The sequence below is a fragment of the Chanodichthys erythropterus genome, chromosome 21 (assembly GCF_024489055.1).
Source record: "Chanodichthys erythropterus isolate Z2021 chromosome 21, ASM2448905v1, whole genome shotgun sequence".
NCBI lineage: Eukaryota > Metazoa > Chordata > Actinopteri > Cypriniformes > Xenocyprididae > Chanodichthys > Chanodichthys erythropterus.
The window spans coordinates 24,313,698-24,333,022 of NC_090241.1; the positions used below are offsets into that span (position 1 = coordinate 24,313,698).

General features: G+C 38.1%; 1 protein-coding gene across 5 annotated transcripts in view; it reads left to right on the forward strand.

Annotated features, from left to right (window-relative positions):
* The window catches only part of negr1 (neuronal growth regulator 1), a 146,599-nt gene extending 132,280 nt beyond the window's left edge, over positions 1-14,319 (forward strand). For 4 of the 5 annotated variants that reach the window (XM_067373710.1, XM_067373711.1, XM_067373712.1 and 1 more), the window contains one exon: positions 3,786-9,006. In XM_067373710.1, coding sequence (XP_067229811.1) covers positions 3,786-3,825 — 40 coding nt within the window. In that variant the 3' untranslated portion in view covers positions 3,826-9,006. Of the gene's footprint in view, positions 1-3,785; positions 9,007-13,873 lie in introns of those variants that run through there. The other variant, XM_067373715.1, reaches the window with a different exon arrangement.
* The last annotated feature ends 5,006 nt before the right edge of the window (positions 14,320-19,325 follow it).

A 19,325-nucleotide genomic window follows, 5' to 3' on the forward strand; every position in this document is an offset into this window, starting at 1 on the left:
TTCCTGTTTGCTACCTCAAATTCAATTCAAATATAGGAATTGACTAATCAGAAGCCAGAACCAAAAATATCAATTTTTATAGTAATACAGTAATAATGGAAACTGTGGAAATAGTCTTATTATAACTGTAACTTGTTTTATCCTAGCATAAGAGCGGCACAATGAGGGAGGGTGTTGAATGGAAGGATGAAATTCATTAAGCAGCTTAACGATGGGTCTTGTGCCAGTTAAAAGGAATGGTGGAACTCGAACTAGCAGCTGATTATAGGGTGCCAGCCCTTCTTTTTATTCTGCGCTGTGTCACACCAACAACATTATGCCTAAAAAAACTTAAGATGTTAACTAATTCAACCAAAACAAATACACAATGGAGGACAGGGGGAGAGCTCTCATTTGCTTTAATTGGAGTCTAGGACATTTATAAAGGCTTTGTGGAAACTTCTGTCGGTGGTCTTAAGATGTTCCTCTACAATCATTATGCAGAATTATAATACGTGTACACTTCATAATCATACGAGGCGTTTTATGTGCTTTAGATAGAGTGCATAACTATGATTTAGACGCGCATGACTGATTACTCCTTGATCCGAAATTAATGAGGAAATTGATGCTCTTGCATCTCAAGATATGCCGTCTTTAGTCGGTTAATCCGCCAATTTGTTTTTTGGTGCGAAATGTCATTGCATTCTTAATACCTGTACTAACTTCACTCATATGTCTGTGGGACCGCCATGTTACTGCAAAAGCTACCGCAATAACCCCTTTTCTCACTGTATTTACACACTTTAGACCTAAAGCAGAGTTATCACAAGGAAGCCACTGTCTGGATGGGGAGGGGTTGAGTTAATTAAAATGGCAAGTGCAGTAACAACCTGCACCGTCACAACAACAGACTGATTTAGACGCAGTGGGATATTAAACAGCTCCCTAACTCACACAATGCAGCCAGGCAGGTAATATTGGTGCTTTCCTTAATTGCTTCTAGTGCCAGATGATAGGATGTTTCTGGCATGACCCTGAATCATCGCTGACGTTACAGTAACTATTGGTCCGATGGGGTGGTGGAAAGAAATATATTGTAGGGACAAAGCGTTTCGTCCTTTTACCATTCACAAGCCATATGGCGTTGTTTGTTTTTTGACAAAGGGTGCTTATAGTTAGATACTGCAGCAGGTGCCTATAGCCCAAATGATTCTGTTCCATTGGTAGCGTGCACACTCTGTGGCTCTGGCAAAGGGGCCAATGCAGGATGTGAGCTGTTTCCATGGTTACCGGCTCCACTCTCTCTGCCTAGCAAAAACTGTGTCATTATCCAGTGCTTTGGATGGAGGCAGAATGAAGCCGCAGTGTACAGGGCAGTTTGCTCTCCTCGTTTTCTCCCTGGCCTGACCATGCATCTCACGCACATCATCACAATTTGCATCATTTTCTATCTCATATAGCCATTTCTGATATGCTAGGCTTCCCATTGCACATGGCTGTAATTTTTTGGTATAAAGATTTTTAAGCAACACTGGTAATTTAAAGACATAAAAGCTGGAATGGAAGCGAAAATGGATGTGCGGCTTTTCATCTGAGCTTTGAGCTCCCATTTTTTGCAATTCGGGAGAGGACTTGTCACAAAGCAATTATTTTATCAACCTTCCATGCACAAACATACTTATTACTGTCAGATGTGCTATTTGATGCTGTGATTCAGTCTTATTGTGGTTTTGAATGCGGGAAAACAGCTCCCACAAATGAATCCATATCATAATGACTCCATTAGATACTGTCATAATGCGTATTCGCAAATAACACACAACAAAAGCATTGGAGAAATTCCTGGATGTAAAAGAAAGTCACTAGTTCCAGCCAGGGCACATAATCTCCTGAGTGTATATGTGTGTATGATGTACTAATCTCCTTAGGTAGGCCAGTGTCTGTCATTAACAGAGCTGTGAAACAAAAACTCTCATGAAGATGAATGCCTGTACACTCTCACACCTGTTCTGAAGCACCTCTCCTGAGTACTACACTCGAGTTGTTTTGCTTCGGGGACAGACCTGAAGGCTTTCTGCCATTGAGATCTGTGTTGACTGAGAAAATATGAGCATACCTAACGTCAGCACAGGTTTATCAGTGGTGTTTGCTAAGGCAAGCATCACTATTACTATTGCTCATACTTGGAGATTAAACTTTGCCTGGAACCATGCTATGGACATGAATAATTCTTTTTTGACTATCGACCATAGAGTAACCGCATAGCAACATACAAAGGACAACACCTTAGCAGCTGTATAGCTACATAGGGGGCTTGAGCCCCTGCCTTTTTAATCGCTAATAGTAAAGTGCCCTTTCCATCGTATTACAGTGCCCCCCGAAACGCAATTTCAGCGGGGGATGAATCATTAAAAGTCCCTTGGTGACCATCCAGAACACCCAAATGACATAGCAATGCGCCAGTAACCATTCAGAAAATCTAAGCAACACCTCAGCAACCTCCCAGAACACATTTGCAACCACATAGCAATGTGCTAATAACCACTTGGAGCACCTAAGCAACTTCATAGCAACACCCTGGCAACAACATCCTGTAGCAACGTGTTAAAAACCATTCAGAGTACCTCATAGTAATGCTCTGGTGACTATTCAGAACACCCTAGCAAATGACATGGCAATGTGCGTATAACCACTCAGAACATCTTAGCAACACCTTGGCAACCTCCCAGAACACACTTGCAACCACATAGCAGCTTGCCGGTAAGCACTTGGTGCACTGTAGCATCTGCATAGGAATGAACTGGCAACTTCCCAGAACACCTAACAAAGGACACAGCAATGTGCTAATAACAGAGCATCTTAGCAGCTACATAGCAACTCCCTGGCACCCACCCAGAACACCCTTGCAATGGCATAGCAACATGCTAAGAAGTACCTTGGTGACCATCCAGAACACCCTTGCAAATGACATAGCAATGTGCTAATAACCAGTCAGAGCATCTTAGCAAACTGTATAGAACGCCATGGTAACCACCCATAACACCCTACTAACTGCATAGCAATGTGTCAATAACCACTCGGGGCACCTTAGCAACTGCATAGAAACACCCTAGCAACTACATACTGTAGCAACATGTTAAAAATCATTCAAAGAACCTCAGCAACTGCATAGTAATCCTCAAGCGACCATCCAGAACACCCTAGCAAATGACATAGCAATGTGCTCATAACCACATCTTAGCAACACCTTGGCAACATCCCAGAACACCCGTGCAACCACACTGCAATGTGCCAGTAACCACGAGGTGCACTTTAGTATCTGCATAGCAGTTCCCTGGCAACTACCTAGAACACCCTAGCAAAGGACACAGCAATGTGTAATAACCACTCTGCGCACCTTAGCAACTGCATAGTAACCACCCAGAACAACCTAGAAGCGTTATGTCAGTGAGTTTTTGCATGTATTTTAAAATCTATCTTATGCAAATATATTTTCATAATAGATAAAACAGATTTGATGTGCTCTTCTCTCAAAGGTAATACTATCAAATCTTTGAGATGAATTGTTAAGCCCTCTTATTTTTAAGTACCCAGCGTGGTTTTAAAACAAGGCGTCTTATTGAAGGGGCTCCTTCGGGCATCCAAGCTCGTCGTGAGTCTTGATTTGAGAGCATGAAGGCAGGCAGCGTGAGCTCCGCTCATATGAAAAGGGAGGAGGTACTGCTTGACTGAGACTATGACTTGCTGCCAGGAGAGAGAGAGAATCTGCTAATCAGCGTGTGTCTCTGCTCTGTTGTTTACAGCACCCAACACCGCTCCGTATGGAAGTACAGGAGGCGCTGAAGTCCTGCTGGCCTGCCGGTACCTGATCCTGGCTCTCTCTTCTCTCGTCAGCGTTTACTAGCCCTGAGGATGGCCATACACAATGACTGTAAAGAACCCTTTTGAGCATTTACAGATCCTTTGACATTGCTGATGGCTGGATCCAATCTGGTACAGTGTGTTTGGAAAGCAGCGAGGGATTTTAATCAGCATTGCTTATGTTGGGATGGTAATTTTCTTCTGTGGTGTTTGTCATCATGTAAATACATACGGTTTTAGGGTTTTTGTTTTCTTTCTTTTGTCTTATTTTCTATTCTCTTCTTGTTTTCGTTTCTTGATTTCCCACTTTGTGAATCGGCACACATTGTCCCCCTCAAACGCTCTCAAATTAGCTGAAATCATGCTTTGGAAAAGTGAAGGTGTGTGACATTAGTGTCTTTGTTATTGAAAAAGAAAAGACACCCTAGTGTGCCACCTTGCTCTCTCTGCTGGTACATCATTCACATACCCATAAAGCGGGCAAAGTGTTTAAATAATACCGTTTTTGGTGAGCTCATTTAAATCCAGTGAACCAAGAAACACTGTATAAGATTTCACAAAGGGAGAGATATTGAAATTGATATCAAAGGCGAAGTGAACAATTGAAGAGCAGCTTTAGTTTAATGTACTAATGTGGATGGTTTTTCCACTGACAATGACATATGATTATTCATTTTCTGGACCAAAACTGCAGCCATACCTCAATGGTTTAGACCTCTGGGCTATAGACCCCAATTGCATTTAACTGAATTATGCAGAGTAAAATCATAACCCTTTCTAGTTATTCTAGAAATACATGATTTAGTTGTTTTAAAAATCCTAGATTGCACTTTAAAATTAAAATATGCATGTAGTATGAGATAAATTTACAATTTAAATTTACATCTTGTGTAATTATTTGTGACCCTAATTGTGAAATTAAAATGAGACTCATACAGCTAGTCAACAAAGCTGTCCCCTTCTACCCTGGGGGTCTTAAAAATGAGAGCTAGACTATGAAAAATGAATAGGAAAATATTCAGTGTTGCATTTGATGTTATATTAAATAAGATATCAAATAACAATAGCGCATAAAAGACATTCTGCAGTTGGCAGCTTGCAAAATAATGTAATGGGTCAATCCAAAGTCCAAATTGGAGGAAAGACAGCAGAAAGTGGGTCATATTTGATGTGCACATTGATTAAATGAGGAAATTATGGTCGGTGTATAATGGTACTTATCTGATGATCATTCATTATTGGATTTTATTTTATTTTATAGATTGTTTTATGGTTGGATTCATTTGAACAGGATTTTTATAATGTATTAACATATTACCTGCTTTGCTTCTGTCAGTGTGAAATAGTTTTGAATAGGGAAGCAGAAAAAAAAAAAAGAATATGCACTTCCCTTGTGGGGACAATATGAAACTTACAAGTGTGGATCCAAACTTGTGAATGAATATTATTTCAAAATACGTATGCAGTATGGCATAGTTTACAATGTTGTCTTTCATTTTAGATGCCACAGCTGTTGATGATTCTTGTCAAATGAGTAGAAGTTGGAAAAAAGAACCATTTGTAATCAAATAATCTACTTTTAACTCAGAGGGTGTGAACCAGTCATACGGTATAATAGAAAACGAGTCACGTGTGTGTATATTCGAAGAAAGTAGAATTCATTTTATCTTATTGGTAGAGCCAGTGTCTAGGTTTAGTTTAACCTCTACCCTAGTTCCCACACACTTGTTGTATACTAAGATGTGCAGAAATTATAAATGTGCTGCATGTCAAATTAATATGTATGTTAAGGTGGCCACTTACCATAAATCGATAATTTGAGAACAAAACCAGTTTTCGAGGCTGCTTTGACTTAATGAAATGTGTTCCACACTACTGAACATCACTAGGCCTGTCTGTTGAGCTACTGTATGATGAAATGTTCTTTTCATGTGAAAGTCATCACAGAATCGTTTCTGCTCAGTGCGCAATATTGGGTCCTTTTTCCTATGGACTATATTTAGGTTAATGCGTGACAAGTTTACATTCTTTTTGTCTATTAGTTCTTGCACAAAATACATTGTGAAGGACAGGTACACTTACAACAGATATACTCTGACATGAGTCTTTACTATGAGGTATCAGACACAGTATCAAATGGGTTTCACCTAATGTTCCTTTGCTTATTATAGACCTGAAAGCCTCAAAGATCAAACCGGGGGACGTTTATATATTCATCGCTGTGTGAAAATACCAAGGCCTGGCTCTTGCAGTTGTGATGTAAAAAGTAACATTGCACTTGCTTATCATAACCACAAACCTCCATATTCGCAGATTAATATCAGTAGCTTTGAACAGTAAATGCGCTGCATTTCATATCGACGTAAAATTCATTTTGAGTCCACTCTAGAAGCAAGTACTGTATAAAATGTGCCTTTAAAAGTATTAATTGATATGATCTGTTGCCATTCCATGTCAAATGCCATGTCTAAGCATCATGCATTTGCCATTCATAGCTAGCATACCAGACAAATATCAGTGTTGCGCACTATTTCTGGCTTCCTATTTGATTGTTTCAGTCCAAACTAATAGCTGATAAAAGGGGCATTTAAAAAAAAAAAAAACATTACCAATTTTGAGTTCTGTAAAGATGTAGAAGTAGCATATGCTCTTTTAATTAAAATTGTGAATGAAACATCAACAAAGAGCTCATTAAAGCATCATTAAATCTGCGTAAGTGGATATCAAGATAAAAAGGCTAAAAAAAGCAGACAAGAGGCGTTCATGCATGCATAATTCTACTGAAAGTTACAGACTTTCAAAAGAGTCTGTAAATAACAGGCAAATGTGCTGCAAATTTTCACTCTGAACATGTAATGACTTGATAATCACATTCCTTGGACATGCATTAATATTCAATGATGAGTTTCGAAATGGCTCACGTCAGGCAAGCACTAGTTGTTGACAGATACTCAGAACTCGCATGGTGCCAGTGGTCATGAAAACCCGACAGACAGATGCTATTTTCGAATGGCTTCAAATTACTGCAAGTAACATGGTATGTTGAGGCCTGAGGAGATCCCTTGAGTTCCAACACCTTCCTAGATCCCTCACCATGTGGTATCAGGAAGAAATTTCGATTTTTAAAAAAAAATATGAATCCTATGAGCACATATCAGTATAGAAAGGTCTTCGGTGGATGTGTAACCACACGTGCACAGTCCAAAAAACCAAACATTTAAGATACTTCATCTCCTATCTTGTGCAGAGCTGCTGCCGAGACAGAATGAGGGTGGTAGGCGGTATTTCAATGATTAAAAACCTGTCAGCTCCATCTCTGTCTTGGCCAGACTCTTTTGAAAGTCTGTTTGAGAGTGCTGTGTGTGCGGTCAGGGGAGGTGATTCTTCTGACCTGGCAGTTAATAAAATTCTTCCTGTGCCTTTGTCAGTTTCTGGAGGATGATTTTGTGGAGTGCTGGAGGGTGCTGCATTAACCAGCTGTGAGCGCTCACTCTCCCAGCAGCACTCTGGCAGGGCTGACAGTAATCTACATAAACCTCTGTCCTTTTCAAAACGCTTGCCAGTAATTGCAGTTTTGCAGTATTCTAATTGACTTCACGGAGCACCGTAAAGAACAAAAACCTATAATCCTTCCCGAAGCCCATTTGGTTTGTGGCTATTGTGTTAAACCTTCAAATGATATGAAACTGATGACAAATGAACCGGCCGCCATGACTGTACTTAGCCTGTAGAAACATTCATTGGCAAAATATTTGTCTGGATAATAAAGTAGCTGCCAAAACCAGAATGGGTGAATTCTAAAGCTTTTTTTTCCCCTCACCATCAAGTGTTTGTCATCCCCCTCGCTCATTATTTTCACTGAGCTGGAAAATAAGTTAGCCAAGCACTGATGCAGTGGTTTTGATAATGCTAAGGTTTTAACAGAGCTGTCTTTCGCTAAGCTGTGTTTGAAACCGGCGATTGTGTCTCACCGGAAGAAGCATTTACGTAAGAAGCAAGGCATCAATTTAGAACGCAAGTCCAGGGTTTTATAAAAACACACAATTCTCTTGAATTCACTGTTATGTCACATTAGATGTCGGTTGGCCTGGTAATTTGTTGCTAGCTGTTTTGAATGGCATGGGCTATTTGTGTTGGCACCGTTCATTTCTTAAGCAGTTATTTCGTGAAGTGGAATAAGTCCTCCAGTGAAACCACCTGTCTACTACTGAGTAATTGAGCACAGATTGAGGACAACCGCCAGAAGATCCAAATTTACACTTTTTAGAAACATTTTGTGAGCTTTGTTTACTTTTGTATATACATGTTTATTTGATTTTGGTACCTTTTATTTTGTTTTGTTCAATTTGGTGACAAAGTAAAATGGACATTGTAACCATATTGGGATGGCTGTACTTTTATTTCCTCAACTCTTGAAGCTGAAATTTCTGTGATGAGAAATTTGAAATGGTCATCTTTACTTACATGTGTATGGAGATACTTTAGCCACCAGGGATATAGTTGTATATTTTAGGCTCTAGATCACTGGAATGACATATATGGCTTTAAGTGGCATTGATATATATTGATATTTGTCAAGAAAAAAAAAAATCATATACTTTAATTACTTTAAAGCTTACATTGTGTATAGCACGTATGCAAGTTCATTTTCATCATGTTTGATGTAATTTTGTAGCAGTGGTTTGATACTAATAAAGTTGGAAGTTGGTGATGGAACTGTGAAATGTGCTTTACATGATGTTATTTTAAAACACTGTACCTGAAATAGTCATCTGCATATGATATTATTAAGCAAGAACACAAAATGGAGTGTTTTATTGCAAATTAAATAAATATGAATACATTTCAAATAAGATAAATCTTTAGACTCTTATGCCAAAATACTACTTCCCACATAAGTGAACAATACAGCACCGTGATGTTGGTCGGGTGATGCTTTTCTCTCATTTTCTATCTGGCTTTCATGGTAACATTCCTCATGCGAGCTGTCTTTCATGCGAACCTTCCTCGTTTGGTTTCTCATCAGGAACATAATGTGTTGGGGAGTCTGTTGAAGTTTAAAGAGTTAATCCCTGTCTATTTGAGTTTCCATGTCAGTGGTCCATGGCCTGCTACACTAGGATCCAAGGAGCATCTCATGGGAGACAGCGTTTAATGTGTGCTGGAAACAAGCTGACCTCCTGCTGCACTAGATGAAAAACCCAAATTACCAAAAAAAAGACCATTCCCCAGTGACTACATTTGGTTACATCTTGTACGATTCATGTTTATAAGAGTGCATTCTACACAGAAAAACCTTTCACCTTTCGTGATGAAAAACACGTTGTGTAACCGCGGTCACAAAGTGAATCATACCCAGAGTTTAGTGGAAATGATTTAGTACTCTGAGTCTGTCAGCCTCCTCCCACATCCCCATGACAGATGTCCACACTGCAGCATATTTATCTTTCATTTGGAGATCAGGCCAGGTCATTTTCAATGGCCCTCTTAAAGCCTTAGTTAATGGCCCACATCACAGTGTTCTTTCAACTTCAAGAAAACGTTGCACTGAATAAAGAACACCAGTTAGAGCAGCTGTAATGCTGCAGTGATTTTGTTTTGTTTGTGTTGAATTTTTTGCCCAATGTTTCAAATTTTGCTATAAAATGCAAATTAAAGTACAAATATACTACTCAGTATCACTCTAGTCTACTAGGGTAAGTTGTAACACTAAAAGAAAACATGGACACCAGTTTAAACTGCGTATGTTAATTGTAAAATGGTAATCAGTTGAATAAATTAAATTAACTAATAATGATTTTTTTAATCAAAATGGTAAAACATGGAAATCACTAATTCAAAAATTGGAAGTAAATCCATATACTGTCCCATCTTTGTGGGTGCAGTTAGAAACACATTGGAAAGTAGGGTAACAATCTTCCCCATCTGCCATTAAATTGTGGCCTTTTATTTTTAAAATAATAGTGTTATTATTATTTTATGCATGAAAATTTGTGTGGATGTTATATATGTAATATGTAAGAAATGTAAGATTTTACTTTCTTACCTTAAAATTACAAACAGCCTTGCAACTGCTGCTCTCACCTCAGGTGGGTGGTGGTCATCATGTGTGACAGTGATTTCGCCCCTGTAGCTCATTTCTAATTGGCTAAACTGATGGTGTTGCAACTCACTCAGTGTGAAAACACTCCCCAGTCTCCCCTACTAAGCACAGCTCTAAATCTGCAGTAGACATAGATCAGTGATCCTCTGCTGTATTTAAAATCAATGATGGACTTACTTGTTTTTTGACATCAACTTTTTCTGGCTTTAGTTTACAATGTTGGGATTAATTAAAGGGGACCTATTATGCCCCTTTATACAAAATGTAATATAAGTCTCAGGTGTCCCCAGAATTTGTCTGTGAAGTTTCAGCTCAAAATACCCCATAGATCAATTATTATACCATGTTGTAAATGTACTGTAAATGTCCATATTTGTTTGGAAGAAAAAACATGCTGTTTTCATGCATGTATCTTTAAATGCAAATGAGCTGTTGCTCAGCACCCCGCTTTTCAGAAGAGGGCGGAGCCTGCACAGCTTGTGCTTCGAATAATCTGTCAAAAACTAAAACATCTGTTTGGTTTAGATTATTATCTCTATTGCAGACACTCTCACGTGACACTACAGTTCTTCATCAATATGAATGTTTATTATCTACATGCGTTTTAAAGCCATATCAGTTTAAACTTCTGATATATGGTTTTCTGAGTGCACACACAGAGAAAGCTGGATGTCAGACGGTGCATTAAACTAATTTTTCTTTCACCATTTATTGCGCTTAAACTGTCAAATAAACACAAGGTTATGTCAAAAACACAAAGTTCACATAAATGTAGTCGGTTATGTCTGTGAACTAAAAGAGCAAGTAAAGACGTGTAATGTACAGTGTAATATACAGTACCTACTGATTTATTCAGTATGCTGATAAAATGAATCAAACAAAAGAAAATCATTCACTGCTCTTAATTAACCCCTTGGGGTCTGAGGATTTTCGGGGCCCTGGAGAAGTTTTGACATGCCCTGACATTTGTGCTTTTTTCAGTTGTTCATAAACATATTAATGAAAAAAAGTGTCATTACACTGTATTCAGCACAAACTAGGCTACCATAATATGTGAGGAATATGTATGTACACGTTTGTATTTTTGAAGGAATAACGTTTATGCGTGGTTATTGAAAAAAACAAAAGACTTAAGTCACTGAAATAAAGCCAAATAAATATATTAAATCTGTGTTCACAAGACTTCTGGGTATTGGAGGTTATAGACAATATTTATTGTTATTATTTATGACAATATATTGTTATTTAGTTTTTGTAAGTCACTTTTTGTCAAGAAACACAGTATGTGTGGAGGCGTGAATCATCATGAATAATGGGTCATTTACACCTGAGAAGACAAAAGAATCGCATAAAGAACCTCTAATTACCTGCTTAATAATGAGGCCTTTCAGTCAGGTAGGCTGTGAAAAAAAACTTCCTCGTTTGGAAGGCTCTGTGATTATATCTCAAGCTCATCATGGTGTACATCAAACATACAGAAAAAACAGCAATACTGTGAAATATTATAACAATTTAAAATAATGGTATTCTATTATATTCTTTAAAATATAATGTATTTCTGTGATGCAAAGTGTCTGAACAATTATGTTACCTCTATGGCATTTCATATAGCCTTTTAGCTTAAAAGCATGCAAAAAAAAAGCATGTTTATGTAAATTTTCTATACAGGGGAGTAATATTTATTTAATATTTATTGTCATCACTATGAGCACTGGATACAGTGTTTTCAATTCATACTTGCAGCCGGAGGGCGCTCTGTGCACATTTAGTCCACAAATTAATCTAAAGAAGAACAGGATATTCCAGGAACTAACAAAGGCTTCCAGAGGTCGCTAACCATGGCTTCAACATCCAGATAAACACTTTTCAAGACAATAAATACACGATTGAGACGATGTATACATGTATTGCCTCAGAATTTGCCTCTGAATAGCGCTCGTTCCGTGGGCGTGGCCGCATTAGCGGATAATGAGCTGTATCACGGGCGTCTGACATGTCTCTTTTCATACAGATTACATAAACAGAATTTTTGTTTTCGATTTGACTTACACAATTTAAAACTTGACATTTCAACGTTTCTTTAGACATGAGTCTAATTTTTTTGTGATTAGTATTCACTAAGTTACAGTTCATTTTCTGAGAACTATCAGAATTGGACTTCGTTCAGAGGGAGACGAGAGATCACGCATCATGTTAGTTTTCTTTATTTTACAAAAAATTTTGTTGTTACTCTGAGTGTACACAAATAAAAGAAGATATTCCACAGATTAAAATGGTGTATAACTCTTAATTGTATGTGCAACATTGATGGAGTATTTTGAGTGTCTTTGACAGTGGTAAGAAAAAAACCGAGGTGGTATCGCTGGTGTGACCGCCGACCCGAGGGAGTTAAATAACTTTAGTAGCTTTAATAAGAATACATTTCTTACTTGAATGCTGCTGTTAAATGTTGTGTACTGAGTACAGCTGCTTCAGGGCGGGGTCTATGCTAATAGTCCATTAGCAGTCGTGGGTGAGGCCTGTGCAATGTGATGTCATTCTGAGACATCAGAATTTGGTTTATTCTGAGACAATGCTTTTGATTTATGGGGATTACAAAAAGGAGTTGGTGGATTTTTACCATTATAGGGTGGTTGTGTACACACACTACCAACACACATTTACATGTGTTCAAACATTTTTGCATAATAGGTCCCCTTTAATGTTCGGATTTGTTTGATCTAATGTTACACTCTAAAAAATAAAAACAACCCAAGTTAGGTTAAAAATGGACAAACCCAGCGATTGGGTTGTTCTGACCCAGCTGTTGGGTTGAATCTTAAACCCAACCTGCTGGGTAGATTTATTTAACTCAACTAATGTTTAAAATTTACTTTATTGATCACTTAAAATGAACCCAAAATAGGCTGGAAATTAACATTTATTAATATGTTTAATTAATAATAATTAAATAATAAACATGTATTAAATTGCTTTTTAATGAATGTTCACCTTTTGATATTATTGTTGCCTCTAGTAGTTATGTGTCTGATTTTTAATTTCCAACATATTTTGGGCTCATTTTAAGCCAGCCATATAGTCATTTTTAAACAATAGTTGAGTTAAATAAAAACTACCCAGAAGGTTGGGTCAAACATTTAACCCAACCACTGGGTTTGTCCATATTTAACCCCACTTGGGTTGTTTTTAACCCAGCATTTTTTAGAGTGTATCGGATGGTCTTTAACCAACCTGATCTCATCAGAAAAGTATGTATATATGTGTGTGTATATATATATATATATATATATATATATATATATTTGTATGATGTGATTTGTATGGAAACATACAATTTTGAGAGAAAAAAAATGTACACCTTACCCCTAACAATCAGTGGAGCATAAGCAGTTGGTATGAAAATGTACGCATGAGATCATACAAATTCATATAAATTAGCCACCAATTCAGCAAAAAGTAAAATGGTTAAGAATTGCCATGAGTGTTTTGCTGTAACTGTATATTTACATGTAAATGTTAGCATAAATGTAAATTAATTATGTAAATGTTCGGTTTTTTTTTTATTATTATTTTGTATCATTTGCATTTATTTATTTTATTTGATTATTATTATTAAGTGTGTGTGTATGTGTGTGTGCAGGTATAGTCTATGAAAAAATCTGGCCTTGATCATCTCATGCATAAGCAAAACTGACATTAGCATATGTCAACCTAATTTAAAATTTGGGTTGAGCCTCAAATTTTAGTGACATTATAAATAATGACAAAAATAGTGCATTATGCTGATTTAACTTGGAGCTTGAGGAAAATGTACTGAAAAAAAAAACTAAGAAAGTCTCTCAGAAACATTTTTCATTGTTCTCTCAGCACAGAAGATAAGACCTTCACAAAAAGTTTGCACAATTTCCTCATTTCTTTGTGTTTCAGAGTCTCGTGCTCCTCTTATCTACAGCTGTCCTCTACTGGAGGTTCTTATAGGGATGTGATTTCTGCAGAGGACTAATAAGATTGAATTGGTGTGAGTTTGCTTCTCGTCGATCTTCTCCATGTGCAGACGGAGGGGGAGAGAGTGGCAGAAGAACACCTGCGAGTGGATTAATGAGGGAAAGACTGCTCTCCGAGCTGCCCATCCTACTCGCGCTAATTAATCCTGCTGGTCATTAGCACTAACGGTTAGCTTCATTCAAATACCACGCATTTTATGTTATCTCTATAATGAAACTTGCACAGAAAACTGCCCTGATTAACATATAGGCTGAAATGATGAGGGCAGAGGTTGCTCTTAAAGAGACAGTTTACCCAAAAATAAAAATTCTGTTATTATTTACTCACTCGTTTTACCTGATCTACGCTGCTATTCTATTCACGAGCAAACGCCACAACCATAAATGTTGAAGATTAATTAATTTAAAGAAAGTTGGGGATGAAGAGGAAGGGGGGAAAGGATGGTAATCAGGTTGATCCAGCATGGTGTTGGCGGCTGGCAGACTCAGAGTGGGGGCATCATCTCAGTTAAATGTGGGCCGAGTGATTAGGACCCACCGGATACAACCTTGAAGGGAAGAGAACAGGGGATGGTAAGGATGGTTGAATGGATGAGAGAAGGACGGGAAAGGAGGGTTCAAGAGAATGAGACAAACTGAAGGAAGGTTTTGAGAAGTCAGGTGATTGGTTGAGGCTTGGCCCGGCACCTCAGTTAACTAGTTAACTCCATAAAGACAAATCTACTTAAAAATTCAAATAAGAAAATTAAGCTCCAGAAAAAAAAAAATGAAACCTGGTCTCGTGGAAAGATGTAAAAGTTGCAAGTTGTAAAATACATACCAATATGTACATATCACTGCAGTTTAAACAGAAATGAACACTAGAGGCAATAAATCAGCAAGCTCTTTTAATCGTTTTCACACACAGTTATGATTACAGAGTCAGATTATGGATTAATAAATACTTGTTTTTACATCTCCTTGCACAATATTATGTTATGATCTCAAAATACTTTTAACCAAAGTGCATGCTTCGTAAACAAATACATTTTGGACTTTGCATCACTTAACCAGCTCCATATGTTTCGCTTTTCTGACATAATAAGCTTGTTTGGTAGCTCAGCTGGTACAGAATTATACTTAGGATGAGGAAGTCTTGGGTGCAAAATCTGCTGAAAGACGAGTCACAGTAAAAGAGCTCAAAGATTAGAGATAAAAAAACAAATTAAAATGTCATGATTACGAATGCTTTTTATGTCACATTGCTTTTGTTAACGGGTAAGTTTAGGTGTAGTGTTGGTGGTTATTTTAAAACATAATTACACTTTTAGAGCCAGTCACTGGACATTTCAAATCAGAACTGCAGTGATACATATAAAACCAACGTAATAATAACATACCATATTCTGTTTCGGAAAAAAACTGAACACACTTTTAGTGCCACTCAGTGGACATTTCACATTGAAACTGTCATGACGCTACGTATTTTCGTTTTGTAAAAATTTGACAACACAAAAATTTTCACAATAGCTTTGTGTGAGAAATAGACCAAATTTAAGTTTTTATTCACTTTAGTGTTTATTCAATTAACTTCACTTCCAGTGAGCTGTTAACTCGATAACATCTTCAAATTAATCATTGATTCCGTGAATTGACTTGAGAACTAAATCAGAGAAGAAATCATTGCTTTTCCCTTCTTTTGAATGAACTGGTTGATATGGTTCACAAATTGGAATGAACGATTAATCAATGAATTTACTCAGTTATCTAGCTGCTGCAGTTCTCAAGTTAACAGCTTGCTGTGGGGGAATTATCAGTGAACAATGACTTTAAGAGGACCCATTATGCTTTTTTTATACTTTCAACTTTCTTTAGTTTGTAATGTTGCTGTTTGAGCATGAAAATGTCTGCAAAGAAGGGAAATATTCTCTATATCAGTAAGCACTGTTTCTGAACTCCCTCGATTGTATAGGTTTTCTTCCAGGAAGGTACACATCACAATATTCCTCATTTAAATAATTCCCACCCAAGGCATACGCGACAAAAAGTGGTGCTTTTTAGTGGTGGTTGAGTTGAAACTCACGGTTAACCAATCACAACACATTAGTCCAGCCAACCAATCAGAGCACATTACACTATTCAGAAAGAGGGGCTTCATAGAGACAGAGGCCCTGTCCTAAATGGCACCCTAAACACACACGTTCTTCCTACAAGTCCGCACTTTTGTGACGTAACGCCACTTTGACTGTCGGGAAGAAGTGTGCCGCGGAGCTCGCACCAGTGCAGGTTCAGCAAAAGTGTGCATCGAGGGTGCATATCGGCCGCAAAGGAGGTGCACCCTTCTGAAGCCTAAAATTGGGACACCCTACGGTCTCATGGACTTAACAGACCCGCGCACATGGCATTCCACAAGCTGAAAGTGCATAGAAGTGTATCATTTGGGACAGGGCCGGAAACTAAACGGAGCATTACAGGCAGACTGGGAAAAGAGAAACAATGTAAAATATGTAAAAATAAATAAATACATTTCAAGCATGAAAACCTATTCAAATAGACTCCAAAAACAAAATCAAGACTTTGTAAAAAAAAAAAAAAAAACTCTTTTTGAGTGGTGAACTATCCCCACAATTTAAAAAGGGATTTGTGGGAGTTATGAGAATGTGAAGAACATGGCTATTTTTGTCTATGCGTGTGTGTGTGTGTGTGTGTGCACATTAGGATTGATCTCTTAACACCCCGCTACACACAGACACATGCACACTTTCTGTCTTTCTCTATATGCTTGCCTTATTGCCATGCTCATGGCAGATGAGAAACAACTCCACACAGAAAAGGAAGAATGAGAAAGGACGTGTGAGGGAGAGTCTGGTGCGGTGAGGGAGGGAGCCGTCACACAGAGCGCTTCCTAAAATCATGTTACTGTGTCATTATCCCACCTCTGCTCTTTTCCCAGCAATCATATTTGGAGAACATCTTTCAGGAGCTCTCAGTGCCACAACAACTGGTAAGCATGGCTAATGGAAATTTAATCAGTGACAAGAGTGGAGAATCAGTCATAATGCATGTCAAACTGAATGCACCCCGATAAGGAATAACAGAGAGATGCAAATAGTGGTTAAGGGAGGCTTCGCTGACAGACTGATAATGCCCTCGTACTTCCTGCAGCAAGCGCCGATGGCTGTTTCTTGTTTGTGAGTGTTTTATTTAAAGCCTGATTTATGAATGTGTTTTCATTGATTTTAATGCCGCAAATATGAGCACTCCAGCAAAACCAGAAGGCACAAGGATGCAAATAGCCCTGTTTATGTTTTTTCATTAAAGCAATACGAGCAAATCTAATTAGGACGTCACAATTTCAAGTAGTTGTTCCTTGGCTCCCTGTTTGTTTGGTTGGTTTTCATTTTTCATACTTTCTCCAGGCAGAACCTTGTAAGATTAAACCAATAAATGGCTTGCGAAACTTGGGGTTAAATTGACTTCACATGACAAAACCTATACAAATCCCTCTTATCCCATTTCAACTTCCCCACTTGTAAACAGAGCGCTATCTTGTTCCACCAAAGAACTGCCACGAGCAAGATGGCGTATAAAACTGCAATCTACAAAGGAACAAAACTGGGATGCTCCACCAGCGCACCACGCATCCTCCGTGTTTCAACTTACCCATGAAACGGGTTTCTTAAGGCAAGAATCATGCAAACATGTCATCAGAGTTTCAAATCAAGCTTGCATGAACATGAATGGAACCCTCTCTGTTCTAATGCTTTGGTCCTGTGAGTCATGGCCTGTATCCAACAGGTTTCATTTGCTAGAACATTGTAATAATTTGCGATATGTCAGTTGCATTAATGTTGATATTTGCTAGTAACTTATGTTATGATGTTGCTTGTTAAAATATATGGTTTTGGGATATTTCTGCTTTACTGGAGTTCTTATGTTAACTTTCTCTATTACTTCATTGTTTTGATATTACAACTAATAGGCCCTATATTCCAATACTTTTTTGAGACCCACCTATTACATTGTCCACAGTATAATGTTAGCTGCATTTTGTTCGGTGGTAGCAAAATCCAATGCATATTTTGATCAGTTTGGTTATTTTGAATCTGTAAAACCTGTTCACAAAGCTGTCTGAATTATTCATTTCATGACTCACAAACACTGAACAACGTATCACGCAACAGATGAAGCTCCACCCCTTAAAGCTGCAGCAGTTTTGTAAAGATTTACAAAAATTATATAATGAGAATATACAACATTAATCCATTTTCCAAACCGTGTTTTTGTCTTATCCTGAATCATTATGGTACACTTATAATAAGTGTTTATATTCAGACTATTTCAGACCGGACTGGTATGACTCGCCGCAGAGTATCACAGTAACTGCGTGACTCGCCATAGACATACACGGAGAAAAGTAGCTCCGGCTAGAATGTTCCTCCGCAAGACGCGCGCAGTTCTGTTTATTAACTGAATCATTGATTCCGTGAATTGACTTGAGAACTAAATCAGAGAAGAAATCATTGCTTTTCCCTTCTTTTGAATGAACTGGTTGATATGGTTCACAAATTGGAATGAACGATTAATCAATGAATTTACTCAGTTATCTAGCTGCTGCAGTTTTCAAGTTAACAGCTTGCTGTGGGGGAATTATCAGTGAATAATGACTTTAAGAGGACCCATTATGCCTTTTTTTATACTTTCAACTTTCTTTAGTTTGTAATGTTGCTGTTTGAGCATGAAAATGTCTGCAAAGAAGGGAAATATTCTCTATATCAGTAAGCACTGTTTCTGAACTCCCTCGATTGTATAGGTTTTCTTCTAGGAAGGTACACATCACAATATTCCTCATTTAAATAATTCCCACCCAAGGCATACGCATAGGGGCATACGCGACAAAAAGTGGTGGTCGAGTTGCTTTTAGTGGTGGTTGAGTTAGAAACTCACGGTTAACACATCACAACACATTAGTCCAGCCAACCAATCAGAGCACATTACACTATTCAGAAAGAGGGGCTTCATAGAGACAGAGGCCCTGTCCTAAATGGCACCCTAAACACTCACGTTCTTCCTACAAGTCCGCACTTTTCTGGCAGGACTCGCAGTATCACAGTAACTGCGTGACTCGCCATAGACATACACGGAGAAAAGTAGCTCCGGCTAGAATGTTCCTCCGCAAGACGCGTGCAGTTCTGTTTATTAACTGCTAGAGGGCCAAAAATCACGGACAGCAGCTTTAACATAACCATCACTCTGATATGGCAAGCTGTTTTGGCTTAAATGTTCCAAGTAGGGGTGTCGCAATATACACCCGGTATTGACGATAACCGTGATATTCAAAGCATGAAATATCAATATCGTGTTAATTTAGGGTGTGACGATTATACCGGTATTGG